Source organism: Acipenser ruthenus, chromosome 10, assembly GCF_902713425.1.
Source record: "Acipenser ruthenus chromosome 10, fAciRut3.2 maternal haplotype, whole genome shotgun sequence".
Lineage (NCBI taxonomy): Eukaryota > Metazoa > Chordata > Actinopteri > Acipenseriformes > Acipenseridae > Acipenser > Acipenser ruthenus.
Genome location: NC_081198.1, coordinates 52,010,598 through 52,025,991, shown reverse-complemented (window position 1 = coordinate 52,025,991; position 15,394 = coordinate 52,010,598). Strand labels below are relative to the sequence as shown.

Below are 15,394 nucleotides of genomic sequence, written 5' to 3'. Positions count from 1 at the left end.
CTGCAGCACAGGCACAGATACAGCACAAACACGCAATACCAACTGCAGCAGAGACACACACAATACCAACTGGGGCAGCAGTGTGGAGTAGTGGTTAGGGCTCTGGACTCTTGACTGGAGGGTTGTGGGTTCGATCCCAGGTGGGGGACACTGCTGCTGTACCCTTGAGCAAGGTACTTTACCTAGATTGCTCCAGTAAAAACCCAACTGTATAAATGGGTAATTGTATGTAAAATAATGTGATATCTTGTAACAATTGTAAGTCGCCCTGGATAAGGGTGTCTGCTAATAAATAAATAATAATAATAATAACTGCAGCACGGACACACAGACACAGTGCACAGACACTGAAATGCAGGTGTAGAGTTTTAGGAACAGTGGGCTAATTTACCTGATATTTTGTGTACTCAATAATTGAATAATAATTAAATACACAATAAGTAGCTTTAAAAAGAGACTTGTGCTTGCACAAGTGGAGAAAAGTACAGGTTTGTCCCCTTCCTCTTCTCTCTGGCAGCAACACAGCCGCCTTCCTCTCTCCTCCCTAGACCCCCCCCCTTTCTATCCTCTCCTACCTCCTGTTCATCTTCATCTTCTTCCTCTTCCTCCTCCTCCTCCTCCTTCTCCTCAGGGCAGCTCTTCTTCTCCTCCATCTGTGGAAACAGCCAACACCATTACTTACCTCAGGGAACTGGAATTGAACCACTGTCTAATACATACATATCATATTTGGAATGATAAAAATGGATGAAAAATATATATTTATCATTCATAGCACCAGATTCATGAATTATTCACTAAAAAAAATAATAAACAAGCCAGCCAAAAAATGCAGTGGATTTCATAAACCATGACATCACAGTGATATGGACATGGACAACCCGTACTGAAGCAATGCGTAATAATAGGGTAGCGTCCAATGTCCATGTTCCCTGCAATTCAACCCCCTGCGACACATTGTAACAGCACAGAACATCTTTCAAAGGAGATACACAACAACTAATAGCTACTGATCACAGCTCCTAACGCTAAACAAATGATTAAGACCCACTCAGCAAGCAGTAACAAATCGACCCGTAAACAAACTTCACAAGCCGGGCGCCAGTGACCTACAGCCAAGTGTGCAAACTGCCGCGTTCCACAAGCGATCCAACCTGCTTCGCTATTTAAACCTGGCGCAGATAACGTGACCCCGTCACACACAGGAGCCCTTTATTTTCACATCAGTTCGGGGTGATTTCTTGCACCAAACAAAGCAGCATTTGTATTCTGAATTGCCTCCCTTTTCTACCGTTTTTCGATTCCCACTTTCTTACATCTTATTGTGGTTCGGCCGGGTTCTTTAAATTCTAATCCCTCTATGTCCCCATCTTTCTGGGATGGGGACATATAATAATAATAGCGCTTTCAGTACTTTTTAAAATGCATTCTGTGTGCATTCTGCTCCCAAGCATCTATCAAAATGCACAGTGGTTATATTTTCCAAAGCAGCATGAGTGTACATTAACTGCAAATAGATCTGAGTGGGTGACCTGTTCTCGGTTTGTAAATCTGACCGCAGTGACGGTATTAATCCACAGCTGCAGCAGTTTGGGAGAAACAAGAATTGGTGACAAAATGATTTTCTTGAAACCTTAATAAAGAGCGCCACCCATCTCCCAACACGCGAATGGGCAGCTCCTGGCAATTACACAACCGTGCAATGCTGCTTCAGTCTTCCGGCACACAGTCATTGCGAGGCAGTCGAGAGCCGAATACCAAGTCAACAAACTTTCCAAGTTTTATATACACACACAATTTTATAAATGTGCAACAAAATATAAATCAAATATTTAAACTCGTTTTAAAAAAAAGTTCTGTTAAAATATTTGAGCTGTTTTAGACATGGAAAGTCTGTGGCTTTAAAACCACCCAAACTTGCACGCATGATGTTTGTTTTTTTTCTAAAAATACATCTCACCAGGTCCTCATTTCTCTTGTACTGTTCTTCAATAATTGCACACAATGTTGATTTTAACCCGTGATTAGATTCTGCTTTGCAACAAACCTGTTGTGCGAAGTGTTCAATGTACTTCTCTTGGCCCTCGCTAGAGGGCAGCATTATGCATAACGGTGCCCTCTGGTGAAGTAAGTACGGATTGTGTTCACCAGATACGAAACTTAAAAATAACCTGTTGCATAAACTCACAGCAACTTTTTAAAGCGGACATTGAAGAGTTCAGCATGTCAGCGTGGAGAAGTTGTTTATAATACGCCATTTATTTTATTCTAGATCTTCAGTTTCAACATAGAAAATCTCTAAATAAACATCTAAATCTGTGTTATATCAAAAACATCTATCAGTAATTGTATTTCATCACTTCTTGATCTTCTGGCTAAGATCAAGTGTAGTATATTTTCTTAAGTTTAACCTTTTCTTTTAATCCACCTTACAATGAATAGGAAAACCAGCTTGTACCTTTACACCCTAAACATGACCCCAAACCCAAACCCTATCTCCAAGTACTTTTATACTGAACCAAGAGTAGTACTACAAACTATCCACTAGGTGGCACTATAAGCACAGACAAACAACGACAGATTGGAATGCCATATCTCGTCAGATGCACTGAAATTACAGGTGTTTTGTACAGACTCTAAACCACTTATTTATTGAACTACATAAAACAACCACGACAGGGAAAAATACTGAAGGATTTTTTTTTTAATGGTATCTTTAATAGAGAGATAAAAACTGGAAAATGATTATAATGCAAATCAACACAACAGTGTAAAAATACATTGTATACACACTGCAAATGTTTGCAAAACGGTGTTAACATACAAACCTTAAAAAGGAAAAAAAAGTTGCATTAAATGATGTGCAAATAGAAACAATTCAATGGAAAGATTTGTTTTTCTTATATTAAGTATAACACAATGTACATTATTGAAAAGTAAAATAAAAAATAAAAAAACATGTGCATATGAAATCTATAAAGCATGTCATGCACACAAATAGTAATAAAATTATATATCCCAACCAGAAGTAAAGATGAGGATTTCCAACGCAGTGCGGCTGGTTTGACGCCGCACGCTAAATTATAATCTTCACTGCACATTGTTGTTCCCTTTCTTCAGTCTTTACCTGCATATTGGATAGTTTTTTTACCCCTCCTCCACAGCAATGCAAACCAGAGCCGTGTAATCAGAAAGGCTCAGCAAAGCAGACTGAAACAAACCACACATTGATTTCATTTGAAGTACTGTACAGTATTGTTGGCTCAAGTGGTCTTTAATACCCGCATTGACAGTCTAAAGCTCCTGGTAGTACAGTTAAAATGACCCTGTGAAAGGTGGAATAATGCCACAGGGATGAGATGGGCATCATACCTGGAGCAGTGAAGAAGCTGCTTCATGTAAGCATTATGTATAAAGATGAGTGTACTACAGTTATCCACTTGTATTATTGTCCTATCTTCACATCAGTAACAATGTAATGCCCGCTCATCTCTTATAAAAGGGCAAACTTGACAATGTGTTCAGCAGCATGGTTTAACATCCCAGGGGCAAACCATGCACACACAAAAAAAAAAAACACACGAAGCAGCTTTCTGCCTCCCAAACACACACTGCGATTCATCGTTCTCAAATCAGGAGAAGCAGCTAATTTAATTATTCTGTTTTTAACCCTTTACCAGACAGCTATTTTGGCTTTGCTGTCTCACAGAATTGTTCAGGGCCAAAGCACTGCAAGAGGTGTCGTAATAAAATATTTGGCACAAACTGTTTTTTTTTTTTTTTTTAATATACAAACAAAACGAAACGAACTTAAACAAACCGAAATGCTATAAACTTAATGGAGTTTTTAAACTTTACTGGACAAAGTTCAAGTTTTGTACTGAAGATTATCAGCTTATCAAAGCACCCCACTGTATTGCCTTTGTTTAATGCTAATAGTGATGATGTTATAAAAGAACTCGTTATTAATACTACTGTATTCAGTACGATACTGCAGACGTAGAAAGAAGATCAGAAACATTGGCCCAAGGCATTGTTTATCATGCAGTAATTTGTAGTAAGCAACAACGCTGTCCTTTGTAAGTGAACACATCATTCAGGACAAATACTTGCTTCACAAACCACTACATTATTATTATTCTTATTACTATATCATGTTTTTCTGGCCTGGTCAAAATAACTACTGCACATTCTAGCAGCTCTTCAGAACTGTCATGAAGCCGGGCACGGATTCTAGCAGCTCTTCAGAACTGTCATGAAGCCGGGCACGGATTCTAGCAGCTCTTCAGAACTGTCATGAACCCGGGCACGGATTCTAGCAGCTCTTCAGAACTGTCATGAAGCTGGGCACGGATTCTAGCAGCTCTTCAGAACTGTCATGAAGCTGGGCACGGATTCTAGCAGCTCTTCAGAACTGTCATGAAGCCGGGCACGGATTCTAGCAGCTCTTCAGAACTGTCATAAACCCGGGCACGGATTCTAGCAGCTCTTCAGAACTGTCATGAACCTGGGCACGGATTCTAGCAGCTCTTTAGAACTGTCATAAACCCGGGCACGGATTCGAGCAGCTCCGCCGAACTGTAATGAACCCAGACATGGTTAAACCCAGATGTGTTGAAGAATCTTTAAAGCACTGCTTTTTCACAACACTCTCAAAAGGGAAGAATGAGTTTGGCAATGTTTTCCAAATACTCCATATCAAAAACAAAATACGGTCTTCTCTGACATGTGGGTCCTTGTTGGCAACATAATTCACTTCCCCAAAAAAATACTGCTTTCAACTGCCGATGTGCTACTGCAAAAAATCTTGTAAAGATTGGCATTGCTGTGGTATTTCATAGTTTATAAGGAAAACCTGGTAGCAGACTTTAGCTGTGAACTAGCCATTATGGTCCAGAGTTTACAAATACAATATGCAAAGGATACTGGGTTTTAATATGAAGACAGTAATTAGAACTGTATTCCTACACATCTGTGACACTGTGTTTCACTCTGGACAATACGATGCACTGCAAACTGACTGGATTCATAAGAATCTTTCTGAGAACAGCAAAGAAAGAAAGAGTTGAGGAGGGCACTGCTCAGAGTGGGAAAGGCTGGGCAGCTAAATAGCATGTCGAAGAATATGCACCCATGACGTGAAATCCTTGGCTCTTGCTTTACAATGCAGACATACAGTAAATCACTACCGTCGTTGTGTCTGAGGGAATTTAGACGATTACAAAAAACACACACGTTCAAAAAGTGAGATTCTGTGCAACTAGGAACCCAACTGATAACCAGTACTTCCAAAACACTGATTTCTTTTTTCTTTCCTGACATTAGAAATGAGTTCTGATTTTGAACAGTTTCGTTTTTAGTGGCGACTCGTAGTGCTCCTGTGAAAGTTCCTCGGTCGGATCAAAGCAAGCAGCAGCGCTCTTTGAAGCTCCTCTTCTTCTTGTTCTTGCTGCCCTTTCCGTTTCTGTCCTTGTTTTCTGACATCTTCTTGGCTCTGACTTCCCTCATGAGGTCAAAGAAGACCTGAAACAACAAGTTCCACAGAGTGCAGTGCAGTCCTCCCAGTAAGAGAATAAACAAACAACCACCCCAGGATATTAACAGGGTATCTACACACAGCAAGACAAGGGAATCATTTAAAACAATGTGAATGAGGGGAGTCGAAAAACTTGTAAATTGAGAAGGTATTTATATTGAGAGCACTTTGGCGATTTAGTGGAATTCCCTGTGATTTAACTTGTCTACGTTGGCTCTTGTCTTGGCGGATGTCTCTACATATTGATCATTCCCTGTGATTTACCTTGTCTACATTGGCTCTTGTCTTGGCGGATGTCTCTACATATTGATCATTCCCTGTGATTTACCTTGTCTACGTTGGCTCTTGTCTTGGCGGATGTCTCTACATATTGATCATTCCCTGTGATTTACCTTGTCTACGTTGGCTCTTGTCTTGGCGGATGTCTCTACATATTGATCATTCTCTGTGATTTACCTTGTCTACGTTGGCTCTTGTCTTGGCAGATGTCTCTACATATTGATCATTCCCTGTGATTTACCTTGTCTACGTTGGCTCTTGTCTTGGCGGATATCTCTACATATTGATCATTCCCTGTGATTTACCTTGTCTACGTTGGCTCTTGTCTTGGCGGATGTCTCTACATATTGAACCCCCCACTCCTCTGCTTTGCTCCTGGCTTCGTCCACCATCACCTGCCTCCGCTCTTCCAAATCTGACTTGTTCCCGACCACAAGCAATGGGATTTTATCTTCCTCTGCCTTCACCCGCAAAATCTGTTCCCTGCACAAAACATAGAGGTGGCTGTGAACTTGTTTGCTACTGCTAGATACTTCATGTGTATAGATAGCTCTTACTGAATATCAGGGCTGCATTACGTAGTATGCTGCTGCCAGCATGTCTGTGTGTGTTGATGCTGACTTATACCAACTTATAGCACATTTTCTTCTTGCTTTGCTTTTTTTTTTTAAATCAATGTTGATTTATGTAGACAATATGTACAAAAAATAAATTATAAATGTGTTACTACATTAGTACCTGGAGAAGACATTTTTTGTTAATTTACTTATCTATTTATCAGTTCAAATCTTGCATACCAGTGAACAAAGTCTCTGAGCAGAAGTCTTATAAAGGCAACATGTTTTTTTTTTTTGTCATATTTCACCTGAATTCGGCCGTGGCGGAGAAGGACTCGTGCTCTGTTATGGAGAACACCAGGAGGAAGCCCTCTCCGCTGCGGAAGTAGTTATCCCGGATAGCTGCATAGTCCTCCTGTCCAGCAGTGTCCAGGATGTCTATCTGCACCTCCTCTCCGTCCAACACCACCTTCTTTCTGTAGCTGTCTGCCTTTGTGGGCTCATAGTCTTCCACAAACTGTGCAATACAAAACCCAATTAAACACAGCTTTAAAAAACAAGCTGCATGATCTCCTAGGGGTGGCAAAGCTCTGACTCACCTCGTCGTACATGAACTGCAGCGTGAGGGCGGACTTGCCCACACCGCCACTGCCCACCATGATCACTTTGTGCAGGGCCAGGGAGCTCTGGTTCTTACTCTTGCTTGCTGCCATTGCCAGACCGTTTGACACACAAGCAATCGGTCGCTAATAAACGTACAATACCTGGAAAAAAAAAAAAAGAAGCAACGCTGTAAACAACAAGAGAGACAGTCCTTAAAGTATCATCACATCCAAAACTTTAAAACACTCAGTCATCTTCAGTAATATTAACAATATAACAATATTAGTGTCCCGATTCATCAATTCACACGGAGATACGATTATCGATACAGTGACCCCCATACCGGTACACCACTTTAAAAACAACATTTTTGGTCATCAAGGACTTAACCCAAGTTTATGTTGTGTCTAAAACGGAGGCAAGAATCAATTAAAATGACACAATCATCAGATTTGCAGTACATTAGTTTATGCTTGTATGATAACATCTACTATTACTCTATGTATATACAACCTACAGTACCCTTGTGGAAACCTGCACTAAATCGTTCTAAACTATCTTCAGCATCATCTGTGCGTGCTGAACACATTACCAGTCACTGCTGCATTTCAGAAGCACTTCCAGGTACACATGACCTTAGCTGCACAGATCATCAAGTCAAAAGGAAAGTCATTGATTACAGACACAGAGTTTGAAGCCAAACTATTTCATCGACACCCATCAGCAGTTCCCAATGACTCCAGCATAAATTATTAGTCAAAAGAACAAAGCCACAGCACCCATTGTAGTGTCTACCACATACAATTCAATATAAATTATAAAAGACGATAAGAGGTATAAATCCCACAAATTACAGCTCATCCTACCGATCCCAAAACACCCACAATGTGCTTTAGACTGCGCTGCGCGTCAGACCCGTGCAATCTCTGTCCTGCGCTGCGCGTCAGACCCGTGCAATCTGTCCTGCGCTGCGCGTCAGACCCGTGCAATCTCTGTCCTGCGCTGCGCGTCAGACCCGTGCAATCTCTGTCCTGTCCTGCGCTGCGCGTCAGACCCGTGCAATCTCTGTCCTGCGCTGCACGTCAGACCCGTGCAATCTCTGTCCTGCGCTGCGCGTCAGACCCGTGCAATCTGTCCTGCGCTGCGCGTCAGACCCGTGCAATCTCTGTCCTGCGCTGCACGTCAGACCCGTGCAATCTGTCCTGCGCTGCACGTCAGACCCGTGCAATCTGTCCTGCGCTGCGCATCAGACCCGTGCAATCTCTGTCCTGCGCTGCGCGTCAGACCCGTGCAATCTCTGTCCTGCGCTGCACGTCAGACCCGTGCAATCTCTGTCCTGCGCTGCGCGTCAGACCCGTGCAATCTCTGTCCTGCGCTGCACGTCAGACCCGTGCAATCTCTGTCCTGTCCTGCGCTGCGCGTCAGACCCGTGCAATCTCTGTCCTGCGCTGCGCATCAGACCCGTGCAATCTCTGTCCTGCGCTGCGCGTCAGACCCGTGCAATCTCTGTCCTGCGCTGCGCGTCAGACCCGTGCAATCTCTGTCCTGATCACCACTGGAGACAGAAGGTCATCCATTAACTACAGAGGCTGGATGTTCAAGCACTGTAATCTGAAATGCTCCTACTGTATGTTGTACACTTGAAACGTCCAGAAAACCTGGGTACCTGCCCTCTGTAAACCAGATATTTGTTTCCAACCTGGATATCATTTAATTCTTTACATTGCTTCTGATTTCAGAAAGGAAAAGGTTGAATGAAGGGCAGTCTAGTAGAGATCTCTGGATGTGTGACCCACATTTTTCTGTGCATGCTATAGTGTATCCAGGCAGACAGAAACATCGCTGTACACAGAAAAAAATACAGTGAAATAAGGTCAGTGAAATTTTTTTAAAATATATATTAAGATAGAGATAGAGATATAGATATAGAGATATATATATATATCTATATATATCTATATATATATATATATCTATATATATCTATATATATATATATATATATATATATATATATATATATATATATATATATACAGTGCCTTGCGAAAGTATTCGGCCCCCTTGAACTTTGCGACCTTTTGCCACATTTCAAGCTTCAAAACATAAAGATATGAAACTGTAATTTTTTGTGAAGAATCAACAACAAGTGGGACACAATCATGAAGTGGAACAAAATTTATTGGATATTTCAAACTTTTTTAACAAATAAAAAACTGAAAAATTGGGCGTGCAAAATTATTCAGCCCCTTTACTTTCAGTGCAGCAAACTCTCTCCAGAAGTTCAGTGAGGATCTCTGAATGATCCAATGTTGACCTAAATGACTAATGATGATAAATAGAATCCACCTGTGTGTAATCAAGTCTCCGTATAAATGCACCTGCACTGTGATAGTCTCAGAGGTCCGTTTAAAGCGCAGAGAGCATCATGAAGAACAAGGAACACACCAGGCAGGTCCGAGATACTGTTGTGGAGAAGTTTAAAGCCGGATTTGGATACAAAAAGATTTCCCAAGCTTTAAACATCCCAAGGAGCACTGTGCAAGCGATAATATTGAAATGGAAGGAGTATCAGACCACTGCAAATCTACCAAGACCTGGCCGTCCCTCTAAACTTTCAGCTCATACAAGGAGAAGACTGATCAGAGATGCAGCCAAGAGGCCCATGATCACTCTGGATGAACTGCAGAGATCTACAGCTGAGGTGGGAGACTCTGTCCATAGGACAACAATCAGTCGTATACTGCACAAATCTGGCCTTTATGGAAGAGTGGCAAGAAGAAAGCCATTTCTTAAAGATATCCATAAAAAGTGTCATTTACAGTTTGCCACAAGCCACCTGGGAGACACACCAAACATGTGGAAGAAGGTGCTCTGGTCAGATGAAACCAAAATCGAACTTTTTGGCAACAATGCAAAACGTTATGTTTGGCGTAAAAGCAACACATCACCCTGAACACACCATCCCCACTGTCAAACATGGTGGTGGCAGCATCATGGTTTGGGCCTGCTTTTCTTCAGCAGGGACAGGGAAGATGGTTAAAATTGATGGGAAGATGGATGGAGCCAAATACAGGACCATTCTGGAAGAAAACCTGATGGAGTCTGCAAAAGACCTGAGACTGGGACGGAGATTTGTCTTCCAACAAGACAATGATCCAAAACATAAAGCAAAATCTACAATGGAATGGTTCACAAATAAACATATCCAGGTGTTAGAATGGCCAAGTCAAAGTCCAGACCTGAATCCAATCAAGAATCTGTGGAAAGAACTGAAAACTGCTGTTCACAAATGCTCTCCATCCAACCTCACTGAGCTCGAGCTGTTTTGCAAGGAGGAATGGGCAAAAATTTCAGTCTCTCGATGTGCAAAACTGATAGAGACATACCCCAAGCGACTTACAGCTGTAATCGCAGCAAAAGGTGGCGCTACAAAGTATTAACTTAAGGGGGCTGAATAATTTTGCACGCCCAATTTTTCAGTTTTTTATTTGTTAAAAAAGTTTGAAATATCCAATAAATTTCGTTCCACTTCATGATTGTGTCCCACTTGTTGTTGATTCTTCACAAAAAATTACAGTTTCATATCTTTATGTTTGAAGCCTGAAATGTGGCAAAAGGTCACAAAGTTCAAGGGGGCCGAATACTTTCGCAAGGCACTGTATATATATATAAAAAATATACAATTATTATTATATATATTTTTTTTTTTTAGGGTGGTGGTATTAAGATCTGCCGCTTTTTCATTCATTAAGAGACCACTGCTGTACAGCACACCAGGCTTCTCCCACTACTTTGACTTGAATAGTTCAGGAGCTAGGCTGTGCTAGAGGGGAAAGCCGTCGGGCCCATATGGGTTTTGCACGGTTCTGTTTGGATGCCTCAGGGAGCTCAATCTACCGGCGCAGCAGTGTGTATGAAACATCCTGCCAGTGATCTTCACATCAAGATTACCAGAACGTTACAGCACTGTGTCACATGACAGACAAGCCATTGCTGAAATAGCCCTTTCCACTGAAATAATGGTTCTCCCCTAGCGCTCAACCCAGCCACTTCCTGCCATTGTTTCTGTGAGCACCATCAACTCAAACACAGTAACGCAGGCGTGTAAGAAAACTGCAGAATACAGAGATAAGAGAGTACTGGAGCTGGACACAGCGGTTACACAATTACAGAACTATGTGAACAGATTGTGTGAGGATATTTCTGAGGGTAGGGTAAGGTCATCCAGCGTGAACACTGTACAAGACACTTTTTACATTTCTCTCATAGGACTACACTGCTACAGTAGTTTTCATTTCGATGGATTTAGTCACGAAATCAAGAGAGACAAACAAAGGACTTCACTCTCAGTTCAATGAACTGTACTGCAAGTGAAAAACAAGCATGCAAAAAGTTAACAAAACTAGTTGTCTTGAGAAAACAATATTTTTATTCTGGCATAGAACTCACAACCTACAGTACTGTCATGCCAATGCTCCAACCACCACAATGTGCCAGATTTACTGCGAGTAATCCTGAAGGTGTGTCCAGTCTGAACAGATCTATAGCAGCATTATTTGAAAAGCTCTGTACTTTGTGGACAGATCATTTTGATCTACATGTTGTAGATATACAGTACAGGACTAGGATTTGTTGATAGTGTTTAATCCTCAAAAGGGGGGAAAAAAAAGGAAAAATGTAGTATTTGGGCTTCGATTAGTGTATACACACACACACACACACACACACACACACACACACACACACACGATAAAATAGGTCTAAAGAGATAGCACAATACCATTCCTAATGCAAGTGGATAACCTGTAGCGGAACACCCAAGGGAAGTCTGGCTAGACAGAACTTGTCCTAGGTTAGCAATGCATTTGGTGTCTCACCCTCCTAACAGTGTTCCATGTACTACACAACATTAGTCATACAGCAGTGTACCTGGAGCATTCATTTATAGAGTGTACTATGGCTACATTGTTTAAAAATGACTTTTTTCTGTCTGAAAAGAAACTGAAGACATGCTCACGATGGAATTCTTTAGTTTCACTGTGAGTCTACATCATGGGAATTGAGCAAAGCTACAGTATGAGATTTATTTTAACCTCGCAGAAATTTTATTTCGATTTATTTTACTGGTGTTTTACATGTCGTGATTTGAGCCCCCTATTTTCCAGAGTGCTCATGAGGAACTGTGGTCCTGGAAGAGGCCACGGGTAGCAGACGCGTCCACAGTCACCAAATCAAACACAGTGAACATCCCCATCAAGCACTGTAAAGCCACGTGAAGCGAGGAAAAGCAACTGATCTAATAATGTGACTGTTGAGAAACAGCTACACACAGTTCATCCAATCGAGTCTGCACATATCGCAGGTGTCTCACAGTGGAGCGAAGAAACTACTGTACCTACCAGTGGCACATCAAGGGACCAGGACCACCACAACACTGGAACAGAGGACAGCAAACACCAGAAAGATAATGGAAAGAACAAATATTCTAATAACGTGCACTGTACTGTCTAGCAAAAGTAACCAAGTACAGTAGTTACTGTGCAGTACATTCTTTTTTTTATTACACATGAGAAAATCATTTTTAGTTCAGATTCCTCACACACGTAATCATGGACAGGCAGCCTTGCGCTTCAAACACACAACATCTGCTCCTCAAGGAACTAATCCACGTGTGTGATGTTACTCCTCGTTCAGTGCAGCTGCCAGCACTTGGTCTTGGGGCATGTCTTTAAGAGTCTGCAGTCTCCGTCCTACTCCTAACTCACCCGGCCCATGCTGCTGTACACTGGGGCTAGAAATAAGAATACAGCACACACCTCAGCAAGATACTGCCTTAGGGAATCTAAACAGCACAACTAGCGCCCGAGTATTGGGACTTATTCAACATACACACTCTGCTTCAATTACAGCAAGCATATGCTTTTTATGCATAATGACCTGTAAATGAGTGCAGAGGAGGACAGATAAACAGAGGCATAGAGGAGAATGCATAACCTTCTCTGGGTCTGCCTTGTATTGGAATTGGAACTCACAGATCAGATGACTTCTGTTAGATTTTTATGAAAATACAACCTTGCCTAACACGGATTGATAAACTTTATTTCACCCTTGTACGGCAGCTATTCTGGAAATTAATGAGAACGAAAATATCCAAAATACAGTAACATGGCCAAAATGTACCTCATTAGGGCGTTACTTTACTTCTGCTGGTTAATTGCCAATGTCATGCCACAAAACAAAATAAAAGGCTCCTGATTAACTGGAATTTTAAACCGTTTAAATATTTACAAAAGCAGGGATCCGTCTCCTCAGAATGTGGAATGGGGAATGTATTTAAAACATTCCAAAAGGGAAGCATTCTGAACTGTAGGGACAAAGGCTACGGAAAATAAAACTGCACCAATTTCAAATCAATCCAGCCTGCAGTAGCACAGTGCAAAGCAATCAAACTCACACCTTCAGCCAGAAGTTCAACTGATAGATCGATGTGCACACAAAACAAAAAGCACATGTCCCGTTTTACAACACAGAGACTTATTTCAGGCAAGACCAGTATCTGCAGCAAAGCAATCCTTTAGAAAGCAGGTCTATAATTTTTTTTTTTTTTTTGCAGCACTCTGCCTCCTCCCTGGTATATAAACACTGAGATATCCACCCTGAAAATGCATGAACAGTCACCACTGAAGAGAGCAGTGTGTGTTGACAAAGGAGGATGGGAAAAGGTGTGATGATAACGCTTGACATCTGGGACGGAAATAACTTTCATTGCAGAGCAGTTTGAGCCATTCCTGGTTTTGCTAGGAGTTTAATAAGACTCAGCTGAGCTTGTTACCTGTACACCGTGGAGTAAAGAGTGAAACTGACATGCAATAGGAGTCTTATTTCCATCCCTGGATATACAGTATTTATATTCATTACAGTACATCCAAGCCTATGAAACAGTTAAAAAGCTGTGCTGGTTTGTCATTCTTGGGACAATAGCCCAACTAGAAATACTGTTAGCTGACACTGAGTGCGTACTATTTTTTATACAAACGTTAGACAATACAGCATGAGGAGGTGTGGGCAACAAGCATGGGATTAGTATGTGCTACACAGAATCAGAACACACGTCACTTACAATGCAATGCATGTGCACCAAAAAAAACACACACACTACAGCACAGTACAATTACCCTTTCAGGGATTTCCAGTTTGCCTTGATGCAAAACTTGAAAGGTGTCCTGCACAGTTAGTCAACGGACACATTTTAGATACAAACTTCACATGAACTAATCAAATCTAATGCCATGTACTTACTGTATCTGGCCTATATGCCAACCGCATACAGATACTGAGAGCAGCCGGACCAGCGGCGCGGTTTAATTGACTTTTTTTTGTCTAATACTCAGGTTGGATACATTGTACACGTTTTATGGAAACAAAGAATTGTAATGATCAGGAGTGCTACAACATAACAAACAGTGGTTACAATTGTAACCCTGTATTTAAAAAGAGTCCTGCCTGTACCGTACCACTCCGGGAACAAGGCACGCTTTAGAACAGTCCACTAACCCACCCGTACCACTCAGGGGACAAGGCACGCTTTAGAACAGTCCACTAACCCACCCGTACCACTCAGGGGACAAGGCACACTTTAGAACAGTCCACTAACCCACCCGTACCACTCAGGGGACAAGGCACGCTTTAGAACAGTCCACTAACCCACCCGTACCACTCAGGGGACAAGGCACGCTTTAGAACAGTCCACTAACCCACCCGTACCACTCAGGGGACAAGGCACACTTTAGTACGGTACACTAACCCACTGCATATTCTTAGGGTTGTCATTTAAACATATCCTTATTTGCTTACAAAGAAATGAAGTCTAAATCGCACGTTACCTACGGCACAGTGTATACTGTTGTCGTGCATGTTTTACATGTAAGACGGAGAAGTACTTCAGTTCCGCTGCAAAACAAAAAAAGTCAAGTTTTTCACTCCTAACCCTTTCACTGCTACATCCCTAATAAGCCCCACCCCTCTCCAACTCGGCGAAGCAATCTCATTGGACCAATTTTGCCTCCGGCGTCACTAAACTCCGCGACCGGAATACCTGAGTGGTCCCAGGGCCTGTCAATCTTCTGACGGCTCTCTACAATCTGCTGGGTCTCTCCCTGTCCAAAATAAATTATACAAATCGGCTCTCTTTTTTTCGCTGCTACAACCGTAACCGGGGAAACGTTCAAAAGGCTACTCGATAGGCGCTTACCGAGTTTTAATAGGCGAGTCTCTTCTTTGTGGACGCTATCTTGATGCAAGCAGTAATGTACTTGAAGGCGGCATAGACCAAACCAGCTCCACCACTAAAACCCAACCCAGTGACTGCTGCAGCCGAACCCCACCTTCCGGGATAATATAGTGCAAGGTGGGGGAA

General features: G+C 41.9%; 1 protein-coding gene across 3 annotated transcripts; it reads right to left on the bottom strand.

Moving 5' to 3' along the window:
* Nucleotides 1–2,696: 2,696 nt before the first annotated feature.
* Nucleotides 2,697–15,394, bottom strand: LOC117412361 (ras-related protein Ral-B). Of its 3 annotated transcripts, XM_034920450.2 has the most exons (6): nucleotides 15,230–15,394; nucleotides 6,972–7,136; nucleotides 6,759–6,889; nucleotides 6,681–6,704; nucleotides 6,121–6,298; nucleotides 2,697–5,523 (listed from the first exon to the last, which is right to left on the bottom strand). In XM_034920450.2, the coding sequence occupies exons 2-6, from the start codon at nucleotides 7,083–7,085 to the stop codon at nucleotides 5,401–5,403; spliced, it is 570 nt and encodes a 189-aa protein (XP_034776341.1). In that variant the 5' UTR covers nucleotides 7,086–7,136; nucleotides 15,230–15,394; the 3' UTR covers nucleotides 2,697–5,400. The 3 variants fall into 3 exon arrangements, with proteins under 3 accessions (XP_034776341.1, XP_034776340.1, XP_058888568.1); XM_034920449.2 differs by having other exon boundaries at nucleotides 6,681–6,889; nucleotides 15,230–15,387; XM_059032585.1 differs by lacking the exon at nucleotides 15,230–15,394 and adding an exon at nucleotides 14,862–14,944 and having other exon boundaries at nucleotides 6,681–6,889.